Below are 26,870 nucleotides of genomic sequence, written 5' to 3' on the forward strand. Positions count from 1 at the left end.
ATTAACCCTTTCACGCATAGTGGTCGCTACAGTGGACAGCTACTCAAAAAGCTGTTTGCTTGTAAATAACTGCAGTCACTGCAGTGGAGACCTAGTGCATTATGCCATACACTGCCACCCACTGGGCGTCGGTTGTAAGTGCAACACAAATTCATCAAAATAAAGATTCTGGACGTCTAGAAACGCTGAGCAGCTCAGGAACATAATCCTTATATAGTTGATCCTTGCAGGTAAATAACGTTTGGTAACATCAGGTTACAACAATGGAGTAAAACTGTTGTTAAACATTTCCAAGTTTTAATTTGATGCTGGTAGAAAATTAATGAATTAATCATCTGTCCCCTATATTGGACATCATGCATTGTTAGCTGTATTTAAACTACAATTAATAGGCCAGTACAACTGTGACTTTGTGGTAGAAAGTGTGTGGGGCAGTGGTGGGCTGTCAGGGCCAGCAAGGCCTTCTCTGCTGGCCTAGACAGAATCCCAAAGTTATAGCTATTTTATAATTAAATTATTTTTCATAAATACACTAGACCTATTCTAAATATTTTTCCCAGTAGCTTATTATCTACCGTGTCCTGTGTTCTGTGTGTGTTTTCTGTGTGTTCCGTTCCGTGTTCTGTGTTCTGTCTGTGTTCCATGTTCTGTGTGTGTTCTGTGTTTCGTCTTCTGTTTCGTGTTTCTTGTTTCATGTTCTGTTCCGTGTTCTGTGTGTGTTCTATGTTCTGTGTTCTGTGTGTGTGTGTGTGTGTGTGTGTGTGTGTGTGTGTGTGTGTGTGTGTGTGTGTGTGTGTGTGTGTGTGTGTAAGGGTAAAAAAGGTAAGATGTGATGCTGGTAATAACTTTACCATTATCAAAAGCCCAAAATAACAGGACTGTGTATTTGCTTGTTTTTCTGTCCATTCTGCTTTTAACAATCAATACTCAGCCACCTGGCAGTCTGAAATCACTCTTCATTACATTCTGAAATTTAGCCTTTCCATTCAAATACAAAACATTGTATTTGGACAGTTTTAACCAAATAACAAACATGATAAAACACAGTAAATTATACTAAGAACACAGGATAAAATGATGGTAAAAAGTGAATACATCATACAAAAACAAATCTGAAAGAAAAACAGGATTAGAAAGATGATACAGATTTTTTTTCTAACCTGAGCTCTTCTGGCACATCAAAATTTTAGATTTATTTAGTTTTCAGTGACAACATTTCTTGCAGTATCCAGCATGTTATATGATTAGGAAAAAAAAAATCTTCAAAGAGGAATAATACACATTCAAGGCTAAGTACTGTGTGCAGTAACAGTGTGTCACCGACATAGCAATAAGAGACATGAACATACATTTATATGACCTGTAAAGAGAAAATAGAATGGGACCTATGATTGAACCTTGAAGAACTACAGGTAACGTGTTGTTAAAAAAAAAAAAAGTTTACAGTAATGACTGAGAATGTTTTATTTGAGAGATTTTAGTCAAATAATTTGAGTGCAGCAACTTTTTTCAACAGTGCTGGTATTACATTACATTACAGTCATTTAGCAGCCGCTTTTATCCAAAGCGACTTACAATTCAGTATCTATCTATATACTGTAGGCACAGCTACGGGAGCAATTTTTGGGATTAAGTGTCTTGCTCAAGGACACATTGACATGAGACTAGTGGAGCTGGAGCCGGGGATTGAACCTATGACCCTCTGATTGAAAGACAGCCCTGCTCTCCACTTGTATCACTTGTATCACGTAGTGTATCACGTAGAGATGATCTCTTCACAACAGCACAAGAACAGCAATAAATAATAAGCAGATAAGCATATAATAGAGAAAATATAATAAATAATAAGAGGTATATAAAAAAACTAGACTAAATAGTAATGTCCATTACTAATTAATAATAGAACAAAAATACAAACTAGCTGAGGTAGTGTTTGATGTTCTCTCCGTGTAAAGCGCTCCACCACTGGCCTGCTCATTGCAGTGAACTACCAACCCCTAATGCTGTTCAAACTCTCGTCTTCAATTATTGACCACTTTTACATTTACTTAAATCAGCTTTAAAAGTCCATAAACTAGGATTCCAATATCACGTGTGATTGAAGCTGTTGCACATTTCAGAATAAATCATGTTTACAATAATCTGTGCAATGATGTTTTGGTATGAAATTGACCTGAATAACATTACATCGTCATCGTAAGCTCAGAACTTAATATCATTTAGTTTTTAAAAGCTCTTGCTTACCTGCAGATTCCAGCAACACATCAGTGAAATGAACAAGCCAGGCGAGCTAAAAATGACACGTCACCCATCTCAGCCAAAAAGCCACAGAAGGCAGCACAAGGAGGCCACACAGCACTCTGAGGACCTCAGACCCATGCTGTTTTTCCTGGCAGTGTTTCTGTGTCGTTGTCCTCGTCTATTCCGCATGTGTACAGGTCAGCCAACCTGCTGAACCGGGGGCCCCAGAGGGCCAGGCTCTGAAAGTCCTTCTCCTCATCTGAGTCTGAGGAGTTGATTGAACTGAGCGAACTCGCGCCTGAGCCAGCACCCTCATAGTCAAACACCAAAAGAGAGTCGTAAGGAGGAGCTGTGGGGTCACTGTCTGCAGCGTGCAGGTTCTACATGGAAAACATATCGCATACTGAGTTAAAGCACTCAAAAACATGCAATACATATTGCACTAATACATTCTGTAGATCTTAACACTCTTATATATTCTTGTCTAAAATTCAACATCACTCACATCCTCAATGAATTTGACAATCCCTTCATTGACTTGGAGTTGTAGGCGGTAGCATGGGCGACTCTGGACAGTAGGAAACACATCGGTGCAGAAGACTTCAGGACGATTATCAAGCCCTCTGTGGAGCTGGTTCAGGTCATACTCCTAAAGAAAAAAACAAGAGAAAACAGACCTTCAAACTGACCTCCGGGTCTGAAGAAGGAAGCCAATGCGGAAGTGCCTTAAACTTGCATTTTCTCTCATAACCATCAGGGGGTGACTCCTCTGATTGTATAGCAGTCTATGAGATTATGACCCTAATTCTCACTTGATTTATTGCTTCAGTAAACATTGTAAACATGATTTTATGGTCTCAATCGTTAGCATGACTCAGGGTTTAAGTTTCACAGGAGAGGGTAATAGTTTTCACCTGATTCACTCTCTTCTTCCTCTGTTTTATCTGCCTCATGTTGCGTCACTAATATTATATATCTTCACACCTGTGTTCTCCTCTCACCTACCAGTTTCTCTCAGGGAGCTTTCCACCTCTGCTAATTATTGAAACACTCATTCACTCAGACATCTGACAGCGCAGATGTCTTGTAATAGTTGTATTAAAACCTCCTGCTCCTACCCGGTCCTCTTCACCTCCTCCCTCTTCGTCGTAGTAGAAGATGTTGTCTCTGGGTTCATCTTCAAGAAGAGGGACATCCTTCTCTGATCTCCTCGTTCTTCTCAGCAACAGCAAAAGCAGCAAGAGCAGTACTGTGGTCAACAGAAAGATCTGAGCAACTAAAGACAGATTTAGGACAATAGGGGGAATATAAAAGACTTGCTACATACGCAGAAGCCCAAAAATTGCTCCCAGCACTGAGGTCGCGAGGGAAGAACCGTGCAGACGAGGGGCTGCATGTGGGAGGAAGCAGGTAGAGACAGCCCCTTGACATTGGCACACTTCTACGTCCAGTGTGCTGTCTTGGTACATCATGCCGACATCATAGATTCGCATCAGCACATTATAGTCCCCAGGTGGCAACTCCCGTCTGGGAACCAGGGTTGCCACATCATCTGCAAGTAGAGGAAAAGATTCAGAATTAAGATGTGAGAAGTGCTTGGTTTGACTTTTGAGTAAATATTTTTTTATTTGTGAGTGTCATGGAGAGTTGGACATCAATACTATATTTTCCATAAGACAACAGTGTGTGATTAAAATGTTGCAACTTTGCAAGAATAGATTTGTAGTTGTCATTTAAATGACTACATCATTTCATGTCTATGTATACTGTCGATGAGCTCTCTTACTTGTGGAATTGGTACTAATAGTCCAGTTGATCCTGTGCTCTCCTTGAAGCTCCACAGTGAAGGGTCCAGCATGACCAGGTCCGTCTAGGTCCACTATATCCAGCAGGGCAGGAAAAGGATCACTATTGCATAGACTGGCTTTCCTCTGCTTGATCACAGGATGATGGTCATTCACATCTAATAAAGTCACAACCAGAGTACCCGTCCCTGTAGCCGGGACGGTATCTAGAAGAATGAAAAGAGAAGGCTTAATGTTTGGCAAATGAGAAAGAAGGTTGTGGCAGTGTGTTCAGGGCAGAGCAAAAGTATACATTTACCATTGTCGTAAGCCAAAACTAGGACTGTGTATTTGCTGTCTTTGATATCGTGTGATTCTCTGTCCATGTTGCTTTTAACTTTGACTGATCCTGAGTCTTTATCAATACTTAGCCACCTGGCAGTGTCATTATGTAGTTTATATCTGAAAAAAGCAGAGACATAACCTGATTACAACTAAAACAGAATAGTGTACATGCATATAAACACACAACGTGCATGCTGTCGGCACATGTAAACAGTATGTGTGTTGTTGTTACCTAACTCTCTGTTTCCTGGCTGTGTCCGGGTCCTTCGCTCTGAGGTCGGCCACAGAGCTCTGTGTTTTCGCATCTTCTGAGATGCTTACGTGGATTTCTGCTGGACTGAAAACAGGAGGCTCGTTCTTGTCCGTGACTGTTACAGTGACCGTGGCTGTCGAGGTTGACACGCGTCCAGAAAACGGCACTTCGTTTGTCACCACCACCAGCAGAGTGAAGACAGGAAAGCTCTCAAAATCCATCCCCTTGGAAGTGATGGGGAGCAAGAAAAGATGGATGAAGTACTCTGTTTGTTGAGTAAAACAAAACAAAAAAAATGGACAGGTGTCTCCCAACCTTGGCTGTTTTGAGGATTCCCTCCATTTTACTGGAGCCTGTTGTGATGTTGAAGTCTCCTCCCTCGTCGCCTTTGATTATTGAATATTTGGTGTTGGCATTTGGAGATCCTAACTCATCCTCATCAGTGACTTTTAGTCTTATTACCTCCACTCCAACTTCATTCTCCTGGACTGATGTGGACATCTGGGGTAAAGCATGAAACTGTACTACATGCTGTTACAGATTCATCTTATTTCAACATTATTATGAAGTATTCGTGCATTTTTAACTCACAGATGTGACGGTGAATTGTGGAGCATTATCGTTGCTGTCAGTGATGCTAATTATGACAGCGCTTGTGGTTGTGAGCCCCCCTCCCTCCATATCAGCAGCTTCAATGGTCAGCTTGTACTCCGGGTGAGTCTGACACAGGAACATGAGTTACAGAGGAAATGAGGAAAGAGAAAGTCTTGCAAAGAGAACAGTGGTGATTATATTACCTCTCTGTCCAGTCCGCCTGCCTTCACACTGATCATTCCACTCACTGGGTTTATGGCAAACATGTCCTCTGTGGGCGTCTGAGCCTTTATCCTATACCTTATTATAGCATTGTATGTCTGTGGGTCATCTTTATCCACTGCTGTTACCTTTATGACGGAGTCACCTGTTTTAGACAGCAATGCAATACCGACTATAAGGACCTGAGATTTTAGTAAGAAAAATCTGCTGAATCCTTTACTCACCAGTGTCGGCGCTTTCGCTCACTCTGCCATAGAAAGGGTTCTGGGTAAATTTCGGTGCGTTGTCATTCTGGTCAACGACATTGATGATGAGCTCCATGGGCTCCTCAGCCTTAATGCCCTCATTCAGTGCATGGGCCCACAGCTGTAACACACACCATACTATTCTGATTGCAATAGTTTGCATAAGGATAAAGACAGTTATGGGATTGACTGTATAAAGTGAGATTATGCTTTTTGTTTTAGCTCACACTGTATTTTGCTGTATTCTCCCTGTCCAGTGGCTGGGTCACAGACAGCACTCCAGACCGCCGATCTACGGTAAAAACACCCTCAGGGGGCTGATCAGCGCCTGGTCCAGTGATGCTGTAGGTTATCGCCACCCTTTTCTCATTGTTTGACTTGATCTAAACAACAGATTTTACAGTCAAGACGGCTTTACTCACAGAAAATACATTTAATGAAAATGCAATCAAAAGGTAATTTACCTTCACCAAGAATTTAGGATATGGACCCCTGACATTTTCTGGAAAGTTAATTACTGGAATAACCCACTCCCTCTTCATCCGTTTCAAACTGACAGACACGTGCACAAACTCAGCGGTGGGGAGCTGCTCGAGGTCCACGTCACAGTTGTTCTGTTTGAATCAGAACTCACCATGTCAGCTCAGATATATAATTGCGATCTAATCAATAAGCCAAGTTCAAGATTACCTCTACATTTTTGCCTCTTGGGATTTCATTATTCGTACAGTTGATTCTGTTGTTCAAGCAGCATGGCTGAATTCCTGCTGCAGCCAGAAAGGCTAAACACTGAGGAACAAACATCAATGTCATTCACTTTAAAAAATAATACTTATACTATCATAATTCAATAAACTACAATGGGAGTGCAATACTGTTTGCGTGTAAGAAGGCTTAAATGTTTTATATTTAAGTATTAAATAGTATTATGAAGTTTGTTTACACTGCACTTTACAAAAACAGAATTATTCAATATGTATGTGAATTTTGCTTTGAAGACAAAAAATTATATACCTAATGACAAACAATAGATATTATGAATATAAAATGATATACAAGTGAGCAAAGCAATGTACAAGTTATAGTGAGCCAGTCACCAGAGTTTAACACTCACCTGGCACAGTAAAGAGAGCGCCTTCAAAGTCCTTCGGTCCTCCGTCATCTTCTTCAGCCTACAGATCCTACAACCTGCTGCTTTGCTCCAGTGGCAGCTTCAGAGCTCTTCAGTCAGTGTGACACATATATTATCTCCCAGACTCAGTACTACCAGTATTTGTTCATTTAGCTTCCTGTGACTTCAGTAATCGTGCTGTGCTCGGCTTTACTTTGCTTCTAATGATGCTGAGTAGTTGTTTGACTTGATCAGTTGAATGTTGGTGACAAAACAAAGAAGCCAGAGGTGACCTCAGTCACTGTCAGACATGCAGGTGTGTGTTTATGCACTCCACTCTCACCTTTTGGCCAGCGTAGGGATGCACCTTTTTCGTAGAGTAGTCGTGTTTACATAACACTTGAGGATCAGATTGGCTCCTGTGACACTCAGCACTATGTTGGCAGTTTATTTTGAAAACTGGTTTGCTGCACAGTTTTGTATTCACTTTTCACATGAAATGTCTGTGATTAAAACACACTAAATCATTTCTCAATGGTTTAATATGAAGCATCTGCACCTTTGAGTGGAGTGTCAACTTAAATCAATCTAACAACCAGATTGAAGACAGTACATCTATTATTTTTTTAGCAAGCACTGTTTATTATTAATCAAATTATGTTTTTTTATTTAATAAAAAAAGAGAATTACATAAAATAAAAAGCAGAAAAATCACAGCTTACACATGTAAAGTAAAACAAAGAAAAAACCTTCACAGATGGATTGTCTAAAGCATACTGGAAAAAAATAAAAACAACAATGTAGACGGGGAACAAAGTGAGTAGGTGCTTTATTCTGTGGCATTGTAATTAAGTAACATTTTCACTTTTAACATAGAACTCTAACTATATAAAATGTCATAAATACACTGAAGGATCTACTTTTTTTTTCAGCCACAAAATCTGTATTTTAACTTGATAAATGCTACAATTCAGAATGTGTGACCTATGTTAGGTCTATAGAATCTTGTATTTGTGTGCTTGATAATACAACACTGAAAACGTCCCTTTCATTAAAAACTATGTATAAACCAATGTATGTAACAGATTGTAATAATCATATTTTTCCAAAAAATATCCAGAAAATGTCAACTGTGAATTTTTAAAATCTTTTTCAAGCATTGTAAAAAAAAAAAAAAAAACCTTCTGCTAGCTGTGTTAAGGTCTGGCCAGCTCAGAGTTCAGATACACCACAGTAGCTGTGATATCATCCCTGTACATTCTAGCTAGGTCCTCTGGCAAGGCGAGCATAGTGGCCAGTCTCTCCTGGCTCAGCTCTCCGTACTCCCCAGTGCCCAGAGCGTGTCTGATGAGGTGTGTAGCAGCGTTGGTGTCTAAAGCCGGGGCGGCACGGGCCTGGCGCTTTAGCAAGAGTTCATGCATTTGACCCAGTTTCATTTGCCTCTCAGATGGAGAAACAGGAGCCTGGTTTAAAAAAAAAAAAAGAAAGAAAGATAAACAAACAATTTTTACAAAAACATTTACAGGATAAAGAACCCAAAATGAAAGTCGTGTGCTGTGAATCAGGGATATAACAATACATGTTCACTTTGAATCTACAAACGAACCTGAAGGTGAATCCCACTCAGGTGCTCTCCAACGAGTCGCACAGCCTCCTCGTTCCCTAGTTCATCCCACAGCCCGTCGGTGCCGAGGATCAGGAAGCGGTCCTGCGGTCTCAGCTTGTGGTGGGTTATCTCGGGCGCCACATCCAGATAGGGTGGAGTTAGGTAGTTAGGTGGAGTGTACTGGTACAGGTTGAGAGAGTCCAGGTCCACTCTAGATTCCAGGCTGGCTAAAATGCTCCGCTGCAACTCAAGGCTCCACTTGAATCTTACGTCACCAAACGCACGCAGTGGCATCAAAACCTGACAGCACCATAAAAGCTTAGGACCAGTGACTTTCTTAAATCAGCAGTTAACTCGTTGTACAGTGCCTGTTTAGTGTTATGCCATGAAGAACTCTCACCCCAAGCAGTCTGTCATCTGTGACTACTGTGTCTCTCTCTGAGGGCGGGTGCTGGGTCTTGATCCGCTCCACCTCAGCAGGGTTCTGTGTGTTGTGGTCCTGGGAAAGGGGCAGAGCACTCCAAGATCCATCCTCCTCCAGCACCCCCACAACTGCTCTGCAGTCACCGGCATTTGCCACGTGGATCCTGTCTGCGCCAACATGAGCCACACAGGCAGTGCATCCAGCAAACGCAACCTGGACAGATGATGATGCGCGTGTATCAACATTGTGCAACGTTGAATAGGCTGAAGCAGCAAAGAAAGGTTTGTGTTGGTACCTGGATGGCTGTGCTTTTGATCAGGTCATTGTAAAGAGGGACTTGAGCCTCCAAGGAGATGTCGACGTCGAGTCGTTTAAAAGAACAGTCCAGAGCATCCAGAGGACTAGAAAAGGATGCGAGGGAAATCAGAAGGCAAAGAGTTCTGATAAGGAGCATGTCTAGGCGCATCCATCTACAGAATAGGACAAAAATTCCCTATAGGAAAAGATATAGACTATACATTGCCAGAATGCAAATCTTGGCCCAACCCAAAGAATTACCCCCCTTTAAGTTTGCCAGAATTGTACATCTTTGTACCGACCTCATGCCTTCACCCTGTTCCTCACAGTCCAGTAACTCTTGCCAGAAGACTCGGAGGTGGTCAATGTAGAGGGAAGCGGATTCACGATAGTTGAAGTCGGCATGTTGTTTGTACCACTGCAAGATGGGAGGAACAGCTCTGCCATGCTCCATGCATTTCTCAAGCTCCTCCAGGCTCTGCTTCGACATCATTGCGACTGCGGTGTAGTACAGCAGACGCTCGCTGACAGCCTGGGCACACGCCCAGCCCCCGTGGCCGTCAAACACGCCAAAGAGCATGCCCTTTGACTGGAGAAGATATAGAAAATGACCTTAAATGTAACAAGAAGGGACATAAAAGTAGGGAGATGGATAGGATTACAGACACAGAGAGAGAATGCGTACCTGTAAGCAGGTGGCTGCACTGCGATGGTCTTCATTGGGTGTGTTGGCAGCCAGCTGGTTGCTCTCAAACTTTCTGACAGCACTGAGTCCCCTGCCATCAAATTCTGGCACACTCACACTCTGAAATATAGATATATCATATCATAATATCATCATATTACAAATACAACTTTTCAACCTATGATGATCCCAGAAACATGATTGTGTTTTCATATCTTGTTTCAGAGACACTATCACATCAGTTACCTGCTCATTAGATCGCAGAATACTGTTGATTTGAACCCTGCTGAGCTGGAAGTCTAGGTCCTGACGAGTCGAGAGGTGTCGCCTACTTTGAGGCCACTTCCCCGACTCCTCTCCAGCGAGGCCCACCGTGTGTGACCTGCAGGGACCCCAGGATGAGGAGTTACATTGGTGGGCTGGTCGAGGATGAGAGGACGGGGAGGCTACAAAGTGGGAGTACTATAAGGGCAAAAAGAGAGTGATGACTGATGAGTGATTAGATTATAAGCGTAAATTAAACTAAATATCAAAATTGAATACTCAAGTAACAGTCAATCACAGGGTACATACCTGGAATGGGGTCAATGTGTAGCTTGAAGCTCTTTGAAGGATACTGGCGCACACACGTCCAGACATCTCTGAAGAGGCAACGCGTTGCTCAACTTATTCACCCCAAAATCTATCTCGGGAGAAAAACAAAACTTATAAGGTTATGATACCAGCACGTGGCGTTAATATGTGTGCAAGCTAGCTATCGTTTGACAAATACTTTTACAACATATAGCTTTAAAACGTAAAGTTAGCTTGCTGGCTAGCTTCATTAATGTTTACTATATAAAGCGTCGAACGTTACACCAACGCCTATGCTTGATCTAAACAGACACACATTGATTTGGTACACATGTTAAGTACGCTAAATAAACACTTGACGCTAGCTGTGATTGATTAAATACGTACAATCGTAGTAAAAGTACACATGAATCGATGTCGATCGTCAGAACTCCATACATGACGGCGACGTGCCACACTGTCTGACGTCAGACGCACTGTTGTAGTCCTTGCTGGTCGCATTTAAATAGACGATCTTAGTTTGAGACATCTTGAGCTGATGGCTGATACAAGTCACATATTACCATTTTTAAATTAAAACAACAATTCAAAAGCTTTGACGCGATAGCTATTTTATATTTTATAGTTTGGGGATACTTAGGAACATTGCTCAATGACAGGTGTTTGTTTTGCATCTATCTGGTAACAGTTATAAGGTTTGGCAACATGACACTGCTAAATCACAGCGTATAATCAGACCATCTATATATATATATATATATATGTATATATATATATACATATATATATATATATATATATACATATATATATATATATATATATACATATATATATATACATATACATATATATATATACATATATATATATATATATATATATATATATATATATATATATATATATATATATATATATATATATGTATATATATATATGTATATATATATGTATGTAATTTATGTCTGGTTAACATGGCCTTGTTGATTTTCATATAAATACAGATGGTATGATTATCCACTGTGATTTAGCAGTGTCATGTTGTCATGATATTATATATAATAAGATTTACAGTCGATAAATCGTACATACACTATTTCAAGTGTATCTGTTCGAAGCCACGCCCACCTGTCAAACTTCGTAGTGGTAGTGTCAGTTAGTTCTGTCTGTTAATATGCAATATGGCTAACGTTAATATGTTGTTACCTTAATTTACCCTAACTTTTGTACGGTGAAAAGTGGCAATTAGCTAACTCTAACTTAATGTTATAGCCCTGAAGCAAACGTTAAGCAGCTTGATGAAAAAAATTAACCGAATTTAACGTTAGCTTGAATGTTTGATTTTTGTTAGCAAAGTTAGCTAACGTCAGCTAGGAGTTCTGGAAATAGCATTTTGGTGACAATAGCACATTCAGCCATTTAAAGAGAGAAATGGATAACACAGGGGTTTACAGCAAGAGCCGTAATAGTAAGTGACGCCAACTGTAAACATTTAGTTTAGCTTATGTATTTGTAAATGTGCTTAGTTAATGTAGCATGATATATTTACAAATGTAATTTATGTCAGGTTGACATGGCCTTGTTGATTTCATCTTTCTGTTTTCAGCCATAAAGACAGATCTCAGTTTGCTGCTCGAGTGTCTGAAGTTTCAGATGAAATGTCCCGATTTGCAAAAACAAGCTCTTCTCACCATTCACTCAATATGTGAAAGGAGAGGTAACAGTGCACAACCAATGACCAAACATGCAATGTCCTTCCTCGCTTCTGACCATCTACACAGACTAACCATCTCATACAGCACTATCCAACATTCATATTCAGCATAACACCTTGACATGATACCTTTCCATCTTCTGTTTCACTTTTCATTATTTTAGAGGATAATGTGGACCTGCTGAGGGAAATGGGAGGTGTGTCATTTTTGTATAACCTCTCCAAATCCAGCATTGTTCGCTCAGATGTCAAGGAGACTGCACTCTTTACACTAGGCACGTTAGCAGAGGCCAATGGTAGGTGTGTGTGTGTGTGTGTGTGTGTGTGTGTGTGTGTGTGTGTGTGTGTGTGTGAGATAGTTGCTGAATCCCCATTCAGGGACTCGTCTTGTGAAGGATGCCGTCCAAAAAGCTGTGTCTTTTGCAGCAGTTGAAGCTTAGGATGAATGTGCATTTTCTTTCCCAAATGACACAGGGGATGCATTTAGGTAGTCTTTGTCCACTTGTAAAGTTGAAAATCCCCTAGTTTACAGGCAGGAAGTTGCTGACTAAGTGGTAAAACATGGGTGCTAAATAATAGGTACTGACAAACACTTTCTATGGATTGTGGGAAACTAAAAGCTGCAAAGGACACAGAAACGATAGCTTTGTCACAGTGTCATGACATAGTCAGTTTTAGGATGTGTGTCAGAGGCTGTGGTCCTGGATTGAGATACAGCATATGTGTATTTTATACAACAAGCCTGTGTGAATACAATATCGCTGTATTGGTATAATGTGGTATCTTCAAATGCAAGTCAGTTAGAGGAAGTGACAATTTTTATATACTGAAAATATATTATTTATCTTTCCTTCTGGTAGTGTATTGCAAGAACTATCTCTGCAGGAAGGAGACATTTGCAGACCTTGCTGGTTTGCTGCTGAAAGACGACATCCCGCTGACACAGAAGAGAGTGTCTGTGTACTTGCTGTCTGTGTTGGTAGCCAACAATAGTAAGATCAAGGAGGAGTTAAAGCTACAGGATCGGTTGTCCCATTTTGTTGCAATTTCTTCTGACGTGACTTTTTCTTTGATTTGGTTTCGTTCAAGCTCATGAAAGCCATTTCATATATTTGGAACAAAATGTACGGCCGTTTAAGTAGGTCTCATGTGTCTCATGTGTGTTATTGCAGAATTAGGACAGACTTTAGGCCAAACTACTGGCTGCCTGGATATTTTATTGGACCTCTTCAGGTACTTTGCCATTCTTAACGCCAGACATATACCGAAAATTGTGTTTTCAAAACCCACTCATATAAGCACATACATATACGTTTAATAGTATACATTTCTGCAGGACCACTTCCCCTCTGTCTCCAGAGGCTACCTTGAGAGCAGCTAATGCTACTCAAACCTACCAGCTTTGGTCATCTGTGTCCAGTGCTCTCTGTGGATGTGTCAACAACCCTCAAAATGGTAATGTCATCTGTTTATTTGTGCCTTGTGCTAACTCATTTACATGTAAAACATTGATGCTCTTTCCATCCAGGCGACTACTTTTAAGTCAAACCACGTTAAGTTAATATCTGGAGTAAGAGAAAGAAATGTTTTTGCTCAACTGTGTCTTTTTGTCTTCCAGAGGAGGGTCAGCGTATTTGTGTGGCAGCCTTTGCCATGGTAAAAGTCTGGCTTCAGCACATCGATTTGACACGTACTGACATTTTTCAACCCATGTGTTCCTTCATAGCAATGACGGTTGCCAACAACTGTAAGTGGAAGGGACAGAATGGCTCATGCTTAACCTGTGTTTTTTTTTATCTTAATTTAGATTAAAATTCAAATGATTAAATGTGAATCACTTCTTTGTTTTTGCAGCCTGTGTTCAGGAGAGTTTTTCTGCCTCAGGGTGTCTGGATACTCTCGCTCTTGCACTGGTTCGTCTAGCTCCAGCAGCAGATACAAGCCTGATGTCGTGCCAGCTTTCTGTCACTGTATCCAAGACCCTGTCAGCTTGCATCACAGAAAACTGTAGTTATCACTCTCACACACACATGCGTACATCTGGACACTTCACTTAAGCCACCAAAGTGTCTCATTCCCCATTCACAATGTATTCTTTGTAGCTTCTCTGGCTTCGGGTCTTTCTCAGTATGGTGTGGTTTCCCACCTCTTCTCCCTGCTGGCTAGCCCACACTTGGACCCTGAGGACAGGCTCTCTGTTTTACTCACTCTGGGCCACTGCACTGAGGCCTCTGGTAAGACTGCACAGTAGTACAACTTGAGTATTTATGCTATCCATGTCTTTTTCACAAATGTGTTTTTTTTTTCTGCCTGTAGAGGAGCACCAGTCCCAGTTGGTGCAGTGTGGAGGCCTGCCCCTCATCATCACCCTACTCACAGAAGATACAAGTGAGGAGGTTCGGAAGGTTGCTACATTCATATTGCAGACCTGCAAACAGGCCAGTAAGTCACCAACATGGGTTCAGTGCTGTTACTCAGTAAGTCATTCAGGAGCTTCATTGTCACCATTGCAAAACAAAATGTCCACTTCCTTTTTACATTTACTTCTATATTGGGCATGTGTGAATTTAACTTTGGAAACCAAATCATTTATATGAGCTTTCTTGCTCTTACATATTAAAAAGAAATGACAGATGACCCTGCAAAGCATTAAATGGACATTCCTGATCCAAAGTGTGAATATAAAAATGAATAAATAGAAGATGCGATTGAAGAATACGTGGGTAGAATGTAGAATATGGAGTTATAATGACTTGTTTGCCGTTGTTTGTGAAGCCATGTCCCTGGAAGTGCCTGGTCTGACAGTGAGACAGGGGGAGGGTGAAAATGTGGCCTCCATTGAGTTGCTGCGCAGGATTGACCTGCTGGAGAAGAGACAGGCAAAGGTCAGATATACACTCACACACGTGGCCATAATGTAATCAGCATGAAGAGCGGTGAATCATGATGTGTGCTTATGTCCGTCTTTAGGAGGCTGAGGATGAGCAGGAAGACACAGAGCCATTAACTTCAAGTGAAGGTCTCGGCCAACCACCTCTGCCTCTGCAGCAGAAGGAGAGCATTAACACCGTTCCCACTGCATACAGACTCAGCAGCACTCTCAAGAATGTAGAAGCAGGGAAACTTCAAACTGTAAGAAATGTGATCAAGATTAAGAATGGCAGTGAACCGAAGCAAGTGAGCTCCCATTTAAGTATGCAGAAAGAGAAGGCTGAAACCAGTGGAGGGTCTGTGTGGTGTTCAGTGTGCAATGGTACTGGAGCCCTAATGTCTTCCCATCCGCAGTCATTAGAGGGAGGCAGAGAGCCTCACACAGCAGACAAGTCAGTCGACTTCCTCATTGTTGATTACGTCTTAATAATGAAATGAGAGCTTTCATTATTTCTTTTTTCTTCTGTCTTTTTGTTTAGACGGTTGTTTAAGCCCCCAGCATCAGTGAGGCACAGTGTATCAAAAGAAATCAAATGTTCTGATGAAGAAGGTGAGAGTCACAGCTTCATACCTTTAACACACTTTTTTGTTTTTGTTTTGAGTAGATGTGCAGTTTTCTCATGTTTTTTCCATTCAAGTAGTCTGTTTTTATTTTTTAGAGTTGCAGGACTGTGAGAGGAGTACTGTGGGGAAAAGCCGAGTGGAGGAACACTCACTGTCTTCTATCCGGTGTGCAGGTAGGAGAACTCACTGTATTTATTCTTTTAAACTTTTAAGAGATTGTTCAGTTAGATTATTGCAAAGCCAGCACCGGACTTTACGCTGAATTATTTCTCTCCTTTAGGTTGTGTGTTGCCGTTTGAGGAGGTGACCAGTCGCACTTTTGCGTCGCTGCAAAGCTCCTGCCACCACAGCTGTGACATGCACAAGGTGCTCCAGGAGGCCACAGAGCGGTTCAGGACTCGTCACTGCAACCGTCTGCTCAGGAGAGAGAACCAAGATGCCGCCGAGCGGACAAACCCAGACTCTGAGAGGGTTTCAGCTGCAGAGCCACAGAGAAGCCGGGGAAACTGGAGGGGTAAGGACATCCATCTTCATGGACAGTGTCTTACTCACTCTGCTATAGCTTTGGTTTGAAGGTTGCTGTATGTCAGATGGCTGGCTCACAAGGTGGTGGGAAATGAGCACCTGGTATCAAAGTTAAACACAAACAGACATTGTATTAGTGCTCAAGTTCTGAATGTTGCTACCCTAATCACTACAACCTGGTGAGGCTATCCTTCTAACCTGCTACTGCAACATGGGCTGAATATTACTGCATTTGGCAAGAATATATTCCATACATATAAAAACCTGGGCGTGGGCCACATTTCAGACTTTGTGCCAAATATACGCTGCATAATAGGTGCACTGAATTATGGGTGTTGTGCTCAACACATGCTTTCATTGCTGACAGCGGTATTTGTAAAATATGTAGTCAAGTATCTCCTTCATCAAAGACCATAGCTCAGTCAAGATAGATGTGGAAACTCTACCAATGACAACACCAGATCTTGTCTGGAGTTGATTAGATATGAGATAATCTTTCAGAGAGTAAACATGCTTAACTTTGACTTTAATATTCTCAGTATGAAAGGCATATTGTTGTTTTTAACTACTGCTATAACATGTCTGATTTCTATTCCGCTGTAAAAGAGGTCAGCTTGACTCCCAGACGTAAAGAAGCAGGGAAAGGCCAGAGCTCCCTGCCGGATCATCACTGGAAGAAGCACAGCGGTAAGAACTATGAGCGTGTCTAGATGTAACAAATCAACAACATTTAGTTGTAAGCCACTAAACTAACATACATGTACAATAATCTTTAGGTGTGTAATTTGGGTGTCTTCTTCTTCCATCATAGGCATCACTTTGACTTCACTGCGTAGAGGAGCTAAAGAGAAGACATTGACCCCTTATAACAAGACTGGTATACGACATATCATTTATTCTTGTCCTTTATATTTGTCATGTTCAACACAGCATTGCTCTCATTGCCTCCTCTCAGGTCCAGGCTTGATTCCCCTGAGAAGGTCTGATGTTGCTGAAGGTAGATGTGTGCTCTCAGATATGGGTGTTTACAGTAGATTACTCTAAGTGTGTGTGTGTGTGTGTGTGTGTGTGTGTGTGTGTGTGTGTGTGTGTGTGTGTGTGTGTGTGTGTGTGTGTGTGTGTGTGTGAATGTTATGATTGAGAGCCTTTGGTGGGAGCTGTCTCTCCGTCGTGTGTTCTTGGCAACAGTCGAACCAAAGAGCAGAAGGAATGTTGAACTGCAGCCAGTGTTCTCACAGTACAGGCTGGTTCAGAGCAGCACAACTGTATGGAGCTTTTTCACACTCTTTCACACTGTGTGTGTGTGTGTGTGTGTGTGTGTGTGTGTGTGTGTGTGTGTGTGTGTGTGTGTGTGTGCGTGTGTGCGTGTGTGTGTGTGTGTGTGTGTGAGAGTGTGAGAGAGACAGAGAGAGAGAGAGAGAGAGAGAGAGAGAGAGAGGCTGTTTTCTGATGCTTTTGTATTAAGCCAGTGGTGTTGAAAGAAGTTTTAGTCTGTTCCACATTATGATTTTGCATGCTCTGTACTTGCATTACATTCATTATACTGTAAAAAAAGTATATATTTATATATTTTGTGGCTTTATTTGCCGTCAATCCTCTTTTTTCTCCTTCTGCTTTCCAATTGTGCTGATTCTCTTGCTTTAAGTCCGACTTTCTACATGACTGCTGCCATGCTGACATTTATACTGCTCAGCCAAATGCATTGTCAAACGCTCACTTTGTGTGAGTGCACACCTAGAACAGGTTTTACTTCCATTACACAGTTCACCTTTTAAACTCTTTTCTGTCATTCTTCTCCTCCTGCATTTAGTTTTTTCCGTCAGTGCAGCTGTATTAGTCATTAGTCAACTGTTGATGTAAAATGCAAGAGAGAAAGCATTGTCTTATCTTTATATTTGACATCCTCCCAGTGTTTTATGTTGCAAACACAGAGAGAAGAGGAGGGATTAAAAGTGGACATCACACTACTGACGATGAGCCGAGGACGAGCACAGATCACTGTTCCACTGTGAGAGTTTGAAAGAATATTTTCTGTCAAAAAAATGTATATATTGATATCTATATGGCCTGCCAGGTTTTTCCAACTGCTTTTCAATGCTATGATTGTATGCTGTAGTTCATTGAAGTGTGAGGAGGAAATGTATAGTAAACATTTAGTGCTGGGATTGTTGAGAAGTTGATAATGAGCAGCAGGATCTTACAACACATCAGCAGGAGGACTTTCAAAACACATAACCATGCAATTATTATAATTAAAAATGACACAACATCTTCTCAACTAGGTGATTTTCATAGGTATACTGAAATAAGTTGAAACTAATGGACGGTGGGGAAATTAATTTAAAACTGTAGGATATTGTGGAATGGCTGGGAGTCATTTAATTAAACAATGTGTTGATAATGTGCAAAACCACCAGTATGTTCTAACATTAGTCACACATTTAGCTGATGCTTTTAATCAGGAATAAGCTAACTGAAAACTAACATTCATCCACGCTCTCCTGTGCTTCTGACAGACTGTCAATTGTTTAATCAAAGTTGTGCCTCCTCTGCTGTCCTTCTAACTACCAGATAAGGAGGAGGACAGACTTCAGCAGTGAGGAGGTGCGTTACCTACTGTGCGGTGTGAAGACTTTGGGTTTCTCCTGGAACTCCATCTTGTGGTCATACCCCTTCCAACCTGGACGCACCAATGTTGACCTGGCCAAGAAATACCGGCGGCTAACAGCAACAAGAGAAAATCTGCCTTAAGCAAGACATTTGATATTTTCCATCAGAAATGTCAAATTGCATTTAAGTTCACTGCAGAAAGGTAACGTCTAGTCTGGTCGTGTATAATCCTGCTTCTGAGATCCTGGGCCAGCCAATGAATTAATGCCTCCTGTTAATAATAGCTTTGACTCTCTTCACACTGTATTTATTGGAAAGCGTTTACCTAATATATTAATATAGTGTACTCTCAGTATTTATTAAGATTTTTAGTACTTTGCATATGGTGTTTGTTTTTGTTTTTAAAATAGTTTGTGCAGCTTTTTCAGTTCTTTGACAGATGTTAATTGTTTTGTTGTATGTTAAAACATTAAAACAAGTGTTTGAGATTTTTACATTTCTCCGTCAGCATCTTGTAAGGATGTATTGTGCTATATTTGGAGTGAACATGATGAAAAACCTTTGAGGAAGGGCCATTTTAACATCCTTGTGTTGTACTATCACCTATTGAGCACCACTGTGTTGCCACATGTAGCTCTGCCAGATTTGATTGCAACAGCACAACGTGTTGATGAGTTGTGTCATGAAAAGACCCAGCCCTAAGCACTGCAACATGTGTACCAAAACGTTCAGTTTGGATCTTAATTTAATCTTAATTGAAAGAAGCTTTTTGATATGATTTGACCCAAGCAATCTATGAAGAAGTCTTGTCAATTTGAGCAGAACAGCAAGTGTCAGTTGTGTAGTGCACCACTATTTTGGTGCTACATACATTGCTTTTTATTTATAAAAAAAATACATAAGGTAAACAAAAGAGGAATGCAAAGAGGAAGCAATAATTGCTGCACTTCTGCTTACACCCTTAAAAACAGATACATGTGTTTTACTTCCTTGACACAGTGTCACGGAAGCAAAGAACAAGTTCTGTTTACTTTGATTTATGCTTTTGCCATTGAAGTCCATAGTGAGGCAAGAAATCATCAAGGAGTGTGGAGACTCCAGCACTTTTGTTTATTGAGCTGAAAGCCTCTGGTATGACAGGAATCACAAACCAGGCTGTTTATCTATTCTCAGTGTGCATCAAGAACCAGGTCAGTCTACAAACCTCTTCCTCTTCTGAAGGCTAGCTCGACTTAGATCACTGTCTGAAGAGTGCCTCTCCCTCTCCATGGGGACTCATCGGTGTGTTGCAAAAACCATGGGACTTACCCGCTTGCCATGCCCTGAGGCGTAGGCTGCTTAAAGTTAGGTGCGGTTGGACAAAAGCATATTATGGATTATGAAACAGAGACTGCATTGATGCACAATGACTGTCTGATATAGATGAATTATTGTAATTTAAATCGAGCAGCTCCCATGTTATACGTCTTGACAATGTCGCAGAGTAGTCCTTCCTTCATTCGCTCAAATTGGCAAAATTTCATTTTTCAGGCAGAATAAAGTGGCCTCTCATACCAATCCACTGAGCACTCGCTCAAGATGTTCAAACAGCATGCGAGGGAGGAGGGGGGTGTGTGTGGTGGGAGAGGCATGTGAGGAGCAAATTTCTCATGGACTGAAACACAGTCACACTGAAGACTTTTGACCCTGGCCACCCGAAAACCTCCTTCCTCTGGAAAGAATGTGCCTCCTCCCCCCCAATTCTCCTCCCTCCCACCAGACTGCGGAGGCTCCGTCTCTACATGTTCTGATCTGTGCTGGCTGGAATTTGATTTCCATATGTACGCCATGTCCCATACATGTACTGGTGTGTTACAAAATACTCTCTGTGATAGAGAAAAGCTCCGATTGTTCCAATGTGTGCGTTGAGCAGATCCGTCCACTCTTTAGGCCAACAAAGCCATGATCTTTATTCAAAATGATGTGACGAGCCTACAGTTACTGAAGCCTCGCAGCTAATGTATGTTAAGTAAAAACATCCTAATTCCCTTCCCATAAAAAAATAAAAAAATAAGTGATGATGGCCATAACATATGTAGAATAATATTTTTATTTTCACAAGGAAGCCACTACTTAGGTTAAAAAAAAAAATCCTGTTGAATACAAGAAAGATACAGAATTTTACAAAGTCCAAAGATGATTATGTTAAGGCGTAAATGTTTACTAGACACTTGTATCCTGAAAGTACTGTCTCCATCTCCGTTGCATTGCTACTGTCCCTTGCCCATCGTTTTGCAGTCACCTATGGAGGGCTGCAGACTCACATTCCCGGTATCCACCTCACAGAGCTTTTCCCTTTGTACTCGGACATCTAAATTCTTCCCTTCCAACCTTTTTCTGTAAGGCGTTATTATATAGCAATGGCTTGTTCTCGTAAAGAAATTCATTTAAATTCTTGCATGGTGAATTTGCATAGAGGAAGAGCTCCGTTGTCCAGCAATACAATTAAGTACACTCGTAACCCCCTGTGCCGTTAAAGCCCCACCAATACACCTTTTGGCACATTTTGTTCATTTAGACAGAAATAAATGTTTGCCTTTATTAGGCCACTTAAGTGAGGAAAAAAAACATTGCATCTTTCAGAATTCATGTAAGGGGTTAAGAGGGTTTCACAGAACAAATATCCATTCACTTCTTAAATGAATCATCTGCCACGGTTTCACATCAGCTCGGTGGAAGTGCTCATGGCATCGGGGATCTGGACATCGGTGGGAATGAGGTCAGCGATAAGGTCATTTCCTTTCAGCTCCAAGTTCTTCAGCAGTCCACAAACACTTTCCTCGCTGAAATCACTCACGAGCTGCTCCAAATCCCCTGCAGCCTCCACTTCTGTCGGGTTTTCCACAGACTCTGATGTCTCATCGCTCTTTTCGGGCTCGAATGTGGGAATCAAAGAAATCTCAGCGCTGACTTGGCCTTCTTCGGTCGCCGGGATGTCTTCTGGATCGACCGGGGCGGTGATTGGAGGAATGTCAATAGGTTGGGGAGTTTCGTCAAGGACCCCGAAGTCGATCAAAGCTGGTGGTGAACAAATCATTAGCTCAGGGAGAGACTCTTGGCTAAACAGGTCCGTCTTCTGCTCCATAGCCTCAGCTGGTGCGGGTACCGACTCTGAAATGGGTTCAGGGACTGCCTCAACTTCTGCCTCTGGTTCGGGAACTGCCTCGGGTTCAGGAACTGGCTCTGGAACAAGCTCGGGTTCAGGAACTGGCTCTGGAGCGAGAACAGGCTCTGGAGCGGGAACAGGCTCTGGAGCAAGCTGAGCTTCAGCAACAGGTTTTGGCTCAGCAACAGGTTCCGATTCTGGAGCTGATGATTCGCAGACTGAGACCAGAGGCTCGGTTTGGACTGGAGCTTCCTTTGCCACAGGCTCTGGGTCAGCATCAGGAACCTGCTCCTCTTTACTCTTCAACACTAATTGTTCAGTGCCAGAAGACACCAATTGTGTCACTTGCTCCTGAAGCCCCACATCTAGCTTCTCCGTTTCAGCGGCCTGCTGAGTCTGCGTTATCCCAGAGTCCTCTGCTGGTGGTGCAGCAGCTGCTGGCTCTGCTGCAGTCTTCTGTTCGGGGGCAGCAGTGTCAGCACTGTTGGCCGGGGCGTCTCGCCTAGTGCTGAACCGGTTTCCCATAATGAACCTGTACAGAGAAAATGAAAAGAAAATTACTCCAAGTAATGAAATGTCAAATGATATATTCTGTAAGTGGTTACAACAACTACAAGCCAAACTTGTATTTAGCTCAATATTAACATGCTGACATTCTATTATAAAAAGGTGGAGATTTTCTTCCAATTTCATAAACACGCAATTGATCAATGATACAAAAACAACTAAAACCAAAGAGAGAAACTCGTTTCTACTGGTGAGGATCCGCAAACCTGGCTGAGAGAAACACATCCCAGTGTGCGCGTTATGGTACATTGTGTTCTCTTGTACCTTTCCGGGACTGCATGTACAACGTGTACCATTTATTGACAGGATTTGAGCGTGTCTATAGGGAATGTTTCTGGTATGCCACAGGAGGACTTTGAACATTTATGTAATTATATCTTTCTTGCCTGCTTTGCACTGCACGCCACCCCTTAAGCTCGTATATTGAAATAAAATCTGGACGTTTAAACGCGCACTGAAAACGTTTGCCAATCACGATCACTTAACAGCCCCCGTGTCAGGAACATTATAGTTCATCATTTGTTTTTGTTTTTGCATTTTGTAATTATTCTCTAAAAACAACCACACCTTGATCCAGTTGTGCTTCTTACCAGAACCACAGATCCGCATTACCACATGTAGTTCAAACTCTTAATATTTAATACAGGCCTCATGACAATACATGACAGATACCCATCTTAGAATTATTATCAACACAAACATCATTAGTGTGCCAATTGCCATTAATTGTTGGTCAAAGCAAAACGAACAAAGAAACCCTTACAGACGACCCCGCCTCCCTCGTGCTGAACAAACTTAAAATCCATCCAAAATGAACAGAAGTATAAAACAGCTCCGGCAATAACACCGAGTTAGAAAGGTAACCCACCTTATGAACCGTTTTCTGTTGCAGTAAAAGTAGATTTAGTCGCAGATGATCTCGCACACTCCCAACTTGGAGAAGACTGCACGTCAAGCTGCTTGTCGTCGCGCGCACCAGCAGAGCCGACCCCTACAAACGCTGCCGCGCACCGTGCGCGTCCACGATTTATATGCACGTTCCGTACACCAAACCCATGGCCACTGTATACTTCCCCAGCCAGTAAGTGGCCTAAACAACACTAGATTAAAACTGCTAATGTGTCATTACTCAATCAACCTTAATATCCATGAACCCGTGTTTATACTTGGTAAACCGACTACACCTGTGTCATGTTTCAACCTGATCTCCACTATGTTTCAAAAGGCTCACCACTAGATCATGTTTCAATAGGATTTCACAAGAGCTTTTAAAACAGATTTCAGTGTCGACCACAGTCCATTTCATGTACATGTATTGAGACTACAGATGAGGAAGCTGGTCAGCAGGTTGAATATTAAATCCTTTATACATTTATTTCTGTAGCTCACAAGTGTGTTATGTTGACGATTAATCTTTCTTTTTGTGACTATAAAAGCACCACTCTTATGATTGTTTTCCAAAATGATTAAGTGTCTGTATTGATTTCTGTCAACATGAATATTAAATCTTCAAGTCAGGGCGCGTAAGGCTTAAGATGGCTTCAGTTATGACTGGGCTCTCTATTTGGATTTCTGTGTTTCTCCTGCTAATCTTCATTAAGACGTTAACCTCTCTGGTGCTCTCTGCTGGTGTGTTCATCCTCTCCACTGAAGCCCCTCCCCATCAGTCCCTTTCCTTTTTGTCCAACACGTCCACATGGTGAACTATCCTGCAACGCGGGTAAACAGGAAACCTGTCAGTGGAAATTAATATGAGATTAAAAAAAAAAAAGAACCTCCTCGCAACAGTGGTTATCGTGGGTTAATACATTCCTGTTGTGGTAGTGGCCTTTAACAGAGCAGCGCTCTGGTTTAGCATGGCCTGCTAGGCTGCATCAAGCCTACTCATCCTGACTGGAATTATAGGTGTTTTGCTACTCTGTCAGTCCTATGTGAACTGGGAACACATGACCATCTGGTTCTATTTATGTGTGCATGTGCAAGTAGAGCTGGTTATTATAACTGTGCTGACCTGTGTCAGGAAAGAGGGTAGAGAGTAGAAGAAGTCCACCTTGTTCAACTTTAATTATGAAGCCAAAGTGCTTGACTAAGGTATAATCAAAACAGTGTTGTTGTTTTTTAGAATGAGAATTAAACTATTTTGTTCACTTAATGCCTTAAGGCATATGCTGCTGAGTCTCATGACACATTTTGTGATAAACCTGTTTCCCTTCTTTTGTTAAATAGACCGGAGCATACTGCATTGCTTTTGTGTGTACTGTTTTAATTCGAGCCAAACTGGTTTGTGAAAGTGATGGCTAAGTGCGCAATGACAAATCAAAATCAGAAATACTTAATTGATCCCTGTGGGAAAATATGGTTTGCTTTCTCTGATATGCACGACTGGTACAATACAATAAAATAGCATACAGTACAATAAATCTTTATTGTCGACCAGGGTGGAAATTAGTCTTAGGCTCACCAAACACAAGACAAGACAACAACAGCACAGTAAAACATATACTTCACATTAAAACACTTCAAGAGAGTGTCTGTGTGTTTCATGTACAGTATGTCACATTTCTGAGTTAAGGATATTGATGGCACATAGGATGAAGACACAACTATTGTGTACACTGTTTCTAAAATCTGCGGACAAACACTGAGGCCACTAAGTTCCCTCAGAAGAAAAAGTCGCTGTTAGCATCTCTTGAAAATATACACTGAATTATCAGAGAAGCTCATCTGGGAGTCCAGAACAGTAGCAAGGTATTTCAAGTTTTCCAAAGATGCTGTATGCTGAAGTTCATCATCATGTAAAGAAAATTTCTCTCACAAGCCGTAAGGCGTCATCCTCCTCTGCTGGCACCTGTGAGTGCTCCTCTTTTTCCTCAGCCTCCAGTCCAACCTTCACAAGACCACCGCGGTCCTGTTCTGGTCCTGACCTGTTAGTGTACGGCACTGTTTCCACCTCTGTGATGTCCATGTCTGTTTCTGAGACATACGTCGTCTCCAGGACATCACCGCAGTCTGAGGACTCCTCCTCTACAGTCACCAGCTTTGCTATCTTCTTTGAAGAAGCAGGGTTCTCCCTCACCTTCACAGTGGTGGTGGGGGTGGGGGGGGGGGGGGGTCAAACACATTTTATACAGTGCTTCAGGGAATATCTTGCATTTTACATACACTATGAAAGATGGTGTGAGATATGAAAGTGTTTGCTTGTTTATCTGAGAGGTTATACATGCAGGTATGCTGTTGAGTGGACAAAACATGTTTGGCATATACTTTGAGAAAGTAAAAAGCCTGTACTAGGATCATAACATTTTTGATTTTCATATATATGTATGTATGTAGGTATATATATATATATATATATATATATATATATATATATATATATATATATAAAATTAATTAATTTAATTTACACTTGTTTGCTTTATTTACATAATCTCAACATCCTGTAACAATATTGACGTGTTTTCATTTTGACATTTCATTTATTTGATCAACAATTGGGTCTTTTCTAGCATTCTCCTCCCCAACATTTCAAACATTTTAATAAAAGAGAGAAACAGCGCCACCTTCAGGTCAGCGGGGAGAGCCACGTCCTCGCAGGCTCCGTTGGTGAGATACGTAACAGCTGCCTCTACCAGCTCCTTCTCGTTCATACAGTAGAAAGCAGCACTGAAAACACAGCCGTGCATGTTTGTTAGTCAAAATGGCGTAAGAAACCTTTAACTGAAGTATAAAACCGAGGCTTTGCCTTGTTTTGTTTTCGTTTCGTCAACTACCGTGCAGTTTTCCGTTTTCTCCTGCTCTTCAGCGGCTCCTTCTCTTTCACTTTCTCTTCCTTCTTCGCCATCCATGACGGCAGCGCCCGGTGCCTCTCTGACATGTTGGCGCTGTGTTATAGAAGTGTATTTTTGGCTTACATCTGAACAAAGGTTACTGAAGTATTACCCGGCATAATGGGAAACAGAAACAAGGGATTTCCAGTGGGTCTAAAGTCACGTGACCACAATGGCTGACTGAGTCTTCAGCGCCACTTAGCGGACAAACAACTCAATGCGCCACTAAAAAAAAAAACCGATTCAAAAACATTGTTTTCAACAAAACGATTACCATTCTGTACATTTGATTAGCATACTGTGTCACACTAGTTTCAGTCAGTCTATGAGGAGGCAGTAAAGTGTTTTTGAAAATTCATTGTGTTTAATGTATTGATTATTGTCAATGTTTTGCATGTCGCATTACATTATAGTCATTTAGCAAACGCTTTTATCCAAAGCGACTTACAATTCAGTATCCATTCCAAATGTTGTATTTTGTATTTTTTTTACTTCCATTTTAAATAACAGTAATTGTATTATGCACGATGGCTTCTAGCCCTGTGTGTCTTATTCTTACTGGCCGACAGCCGATAATCCATGCTCGTCTAGTCGCATGACA

General features: G+C 41.5%; 5 protein-coding genes across 5 annotated transcripts; 1 reads left to right on the forward strand and 4 right to left on the reverse strand.

Moving 5' to 3' along the window:
- Positions 1 to 1,166: 1,166 nt before the first annotated feature.
- Positions 1,167 to 6,846, reverse strand: si:dkey-30c15.12 (uncharacterized protein LOC793186 homolog). The gene is made up of 15 exons (XM_068722347.1): positions 6,799 to 6,846; positions 6,375 to 6,473; positions 6,149 to 6,298; positions 5,912 to 6,067; positions 5,664 to 5,805; positions 5,421 to 5,584; positions 5,215 to 5,343; positions 4,939 to 5,124; positions 4,603 to 4,847; positions 4,345 to 4,487; positions 4,028 to 4,252; positions 3,569 to 3,793; positions 3,360 to 3,490; positions 2,747 to 2,890; positions 1,167 to 2,621 (listed from the first exon to the last, which is right to left on the reverse strand). Exons 1-15 carry the CDS (start codon positions 6,844 to 6,846, stop codon positions 2,370 to 2,372), a joined length of 2,439 nt encoding a protein of 812 aa, XP_068578448.1. The 3' UTR covers positions 1,167 to 2,369.
- A 759-nt stretch (positions 6,847 to 7,605) lies between these two features.
- pdp2 (putative pyruvate dehydrogenase phosphatase isoenzyme 2) lies at positions 7,606 to 10,836 on the reverse strand. The gene is made up of 9 exons (XM_068723311.1): positions 10,768 to 10,836; positions 10,381 to 10,489; positions 10,054 to 10,269; positions 9,808 to 9,927; positions 9,425 to 9,711; positions 9,121 to 9,226; positions 8,802 to 9,038; positions 8,402 to 8,701; positions 7,606 to 8,258 (listed from the first exon to the last, which is right to left on the reverse strand). The coding sequence occupies exons 2-9, from the start codon at positions 10,444 to 10,446 to the stop codon at positions 7,992 to 7,994; spliced, it is 1,599 nt and encodes a 532-aa protein (XP_068579412.1). The 5' UTR covers positions 10,447 to 10,489; positions 10,768 to 10,836; the 3' UTR covers positions 7,606 to 7,991.
- Positions 10,837 to 11,548: 712 nt separating this feature from the next.
- terb1 (telomere repeat binding bouquet formation protein 1) lies at positions 11,549 to 19,221 on the forward strand. The gene is made up of 20 exons (XM_068723313.1): positions 11,549 to 11,851; positions 11,990 to 12,100; positions 12,262 to 12,393; positions 12,958 to 13,089; positions 13,270 to 13,330; positions 13,434 to 13,552; positions 13,716 to 13,844; positions 13,952 to 14,104; positions 14,200 to 14,331; positions 14,414 to 14,539; positions 14,873 to 14,982; positions 15,068 to 15,420; positions 15,508 to 15,578; positions 15,688 to 15,765; positions 15,873 to 16,106; positions 16,724 to 16,804; positions 16,929 to 16,994; positions 17,073 to 17,114; positions 18,049 to 18,125; positions 18,689 to 19,221. The coding sequence occupies exons 1-20, from the start codon at positions 11,815 to 11,817 to the stop codon at positions 18,866 to 18,868; spliced, it is 2,424 nt and encodes an 807-aa protein (XP_068579414.1). The 5' UTR covers positions 11,549 to 11,814; the 3' UTR covers positions 18,869 to 19,221.
- A 1,577-nt stretch (positions 19,222 to 20,798) lies between these two features.
- LOC137881748 (protein TsetseEP-like) lies at positions 20,799 to 23,439 on the reverse strand. Its single transcript, XM_068723831.1, has 2 exons — positions 23,308 to 23,439; positions 20,799 to 22,404 (listed from the first exon to the last, which is right to left on the reverse strand). Exon 2 carries the CDS (start codon positions 22,395 to 22,397, stop codon positions 21,426 to 21,428), a length of 972 nt encoding a protein of 323 aa, XP_068579932.1. The 5' UTR covers positions 22,398 to 22,404; positions 23,308 to 23,439; the 3' UTR covers positions 20,799 to 21,425.
- Positions 23,440 to 24,713: 1,274 nt separating this feature from the next.
- Positions 24,714 to 26,410, reverse strand: si:ch211-127m7.2 (cell cycle regulator of non-homologous end joining). The gene is made up of 3 exons (XM_068723407.1): positions 26,213 to 26,410; positions 26,003 to 26,105; positions 24,714 to 25,515 (listed from the first exon to the last, which is right to left on the reverse strand). The coding sequence occupies exons 1-3, from the start codon at positions 26,314 to 26,316 to the stop codon at positions 25,231 to 25,233; spliced, it is 492 nt and encodes a 163-aa protein (XP_068579508.1). The 5' UTR covers positions 26,317 to 26,410; the 3' UTR covers positions 24,714 to 25,230.
- Between the last annotated feature and the right edge of the window lie 460 nt (positions 26,411 to 26,870).

Source organism: Cebidichthys violaceus, unplaced genomic scaffold, assembly GCF_023349555.1.
Source record: "Cebidichthys violaceus isolate CVI_PGR_0920_01 unplaced genomic scaffold, fCebVio1.0.p SCAF_3, whole genome shotgun sequence".
Classification (NCBI taxonomy): Eukaryota; Metazoa; Chordata; class Actinopteri; order Perciformes; family Stichaeidae; genus Cebidichthys; species Cebidichthys violaceus.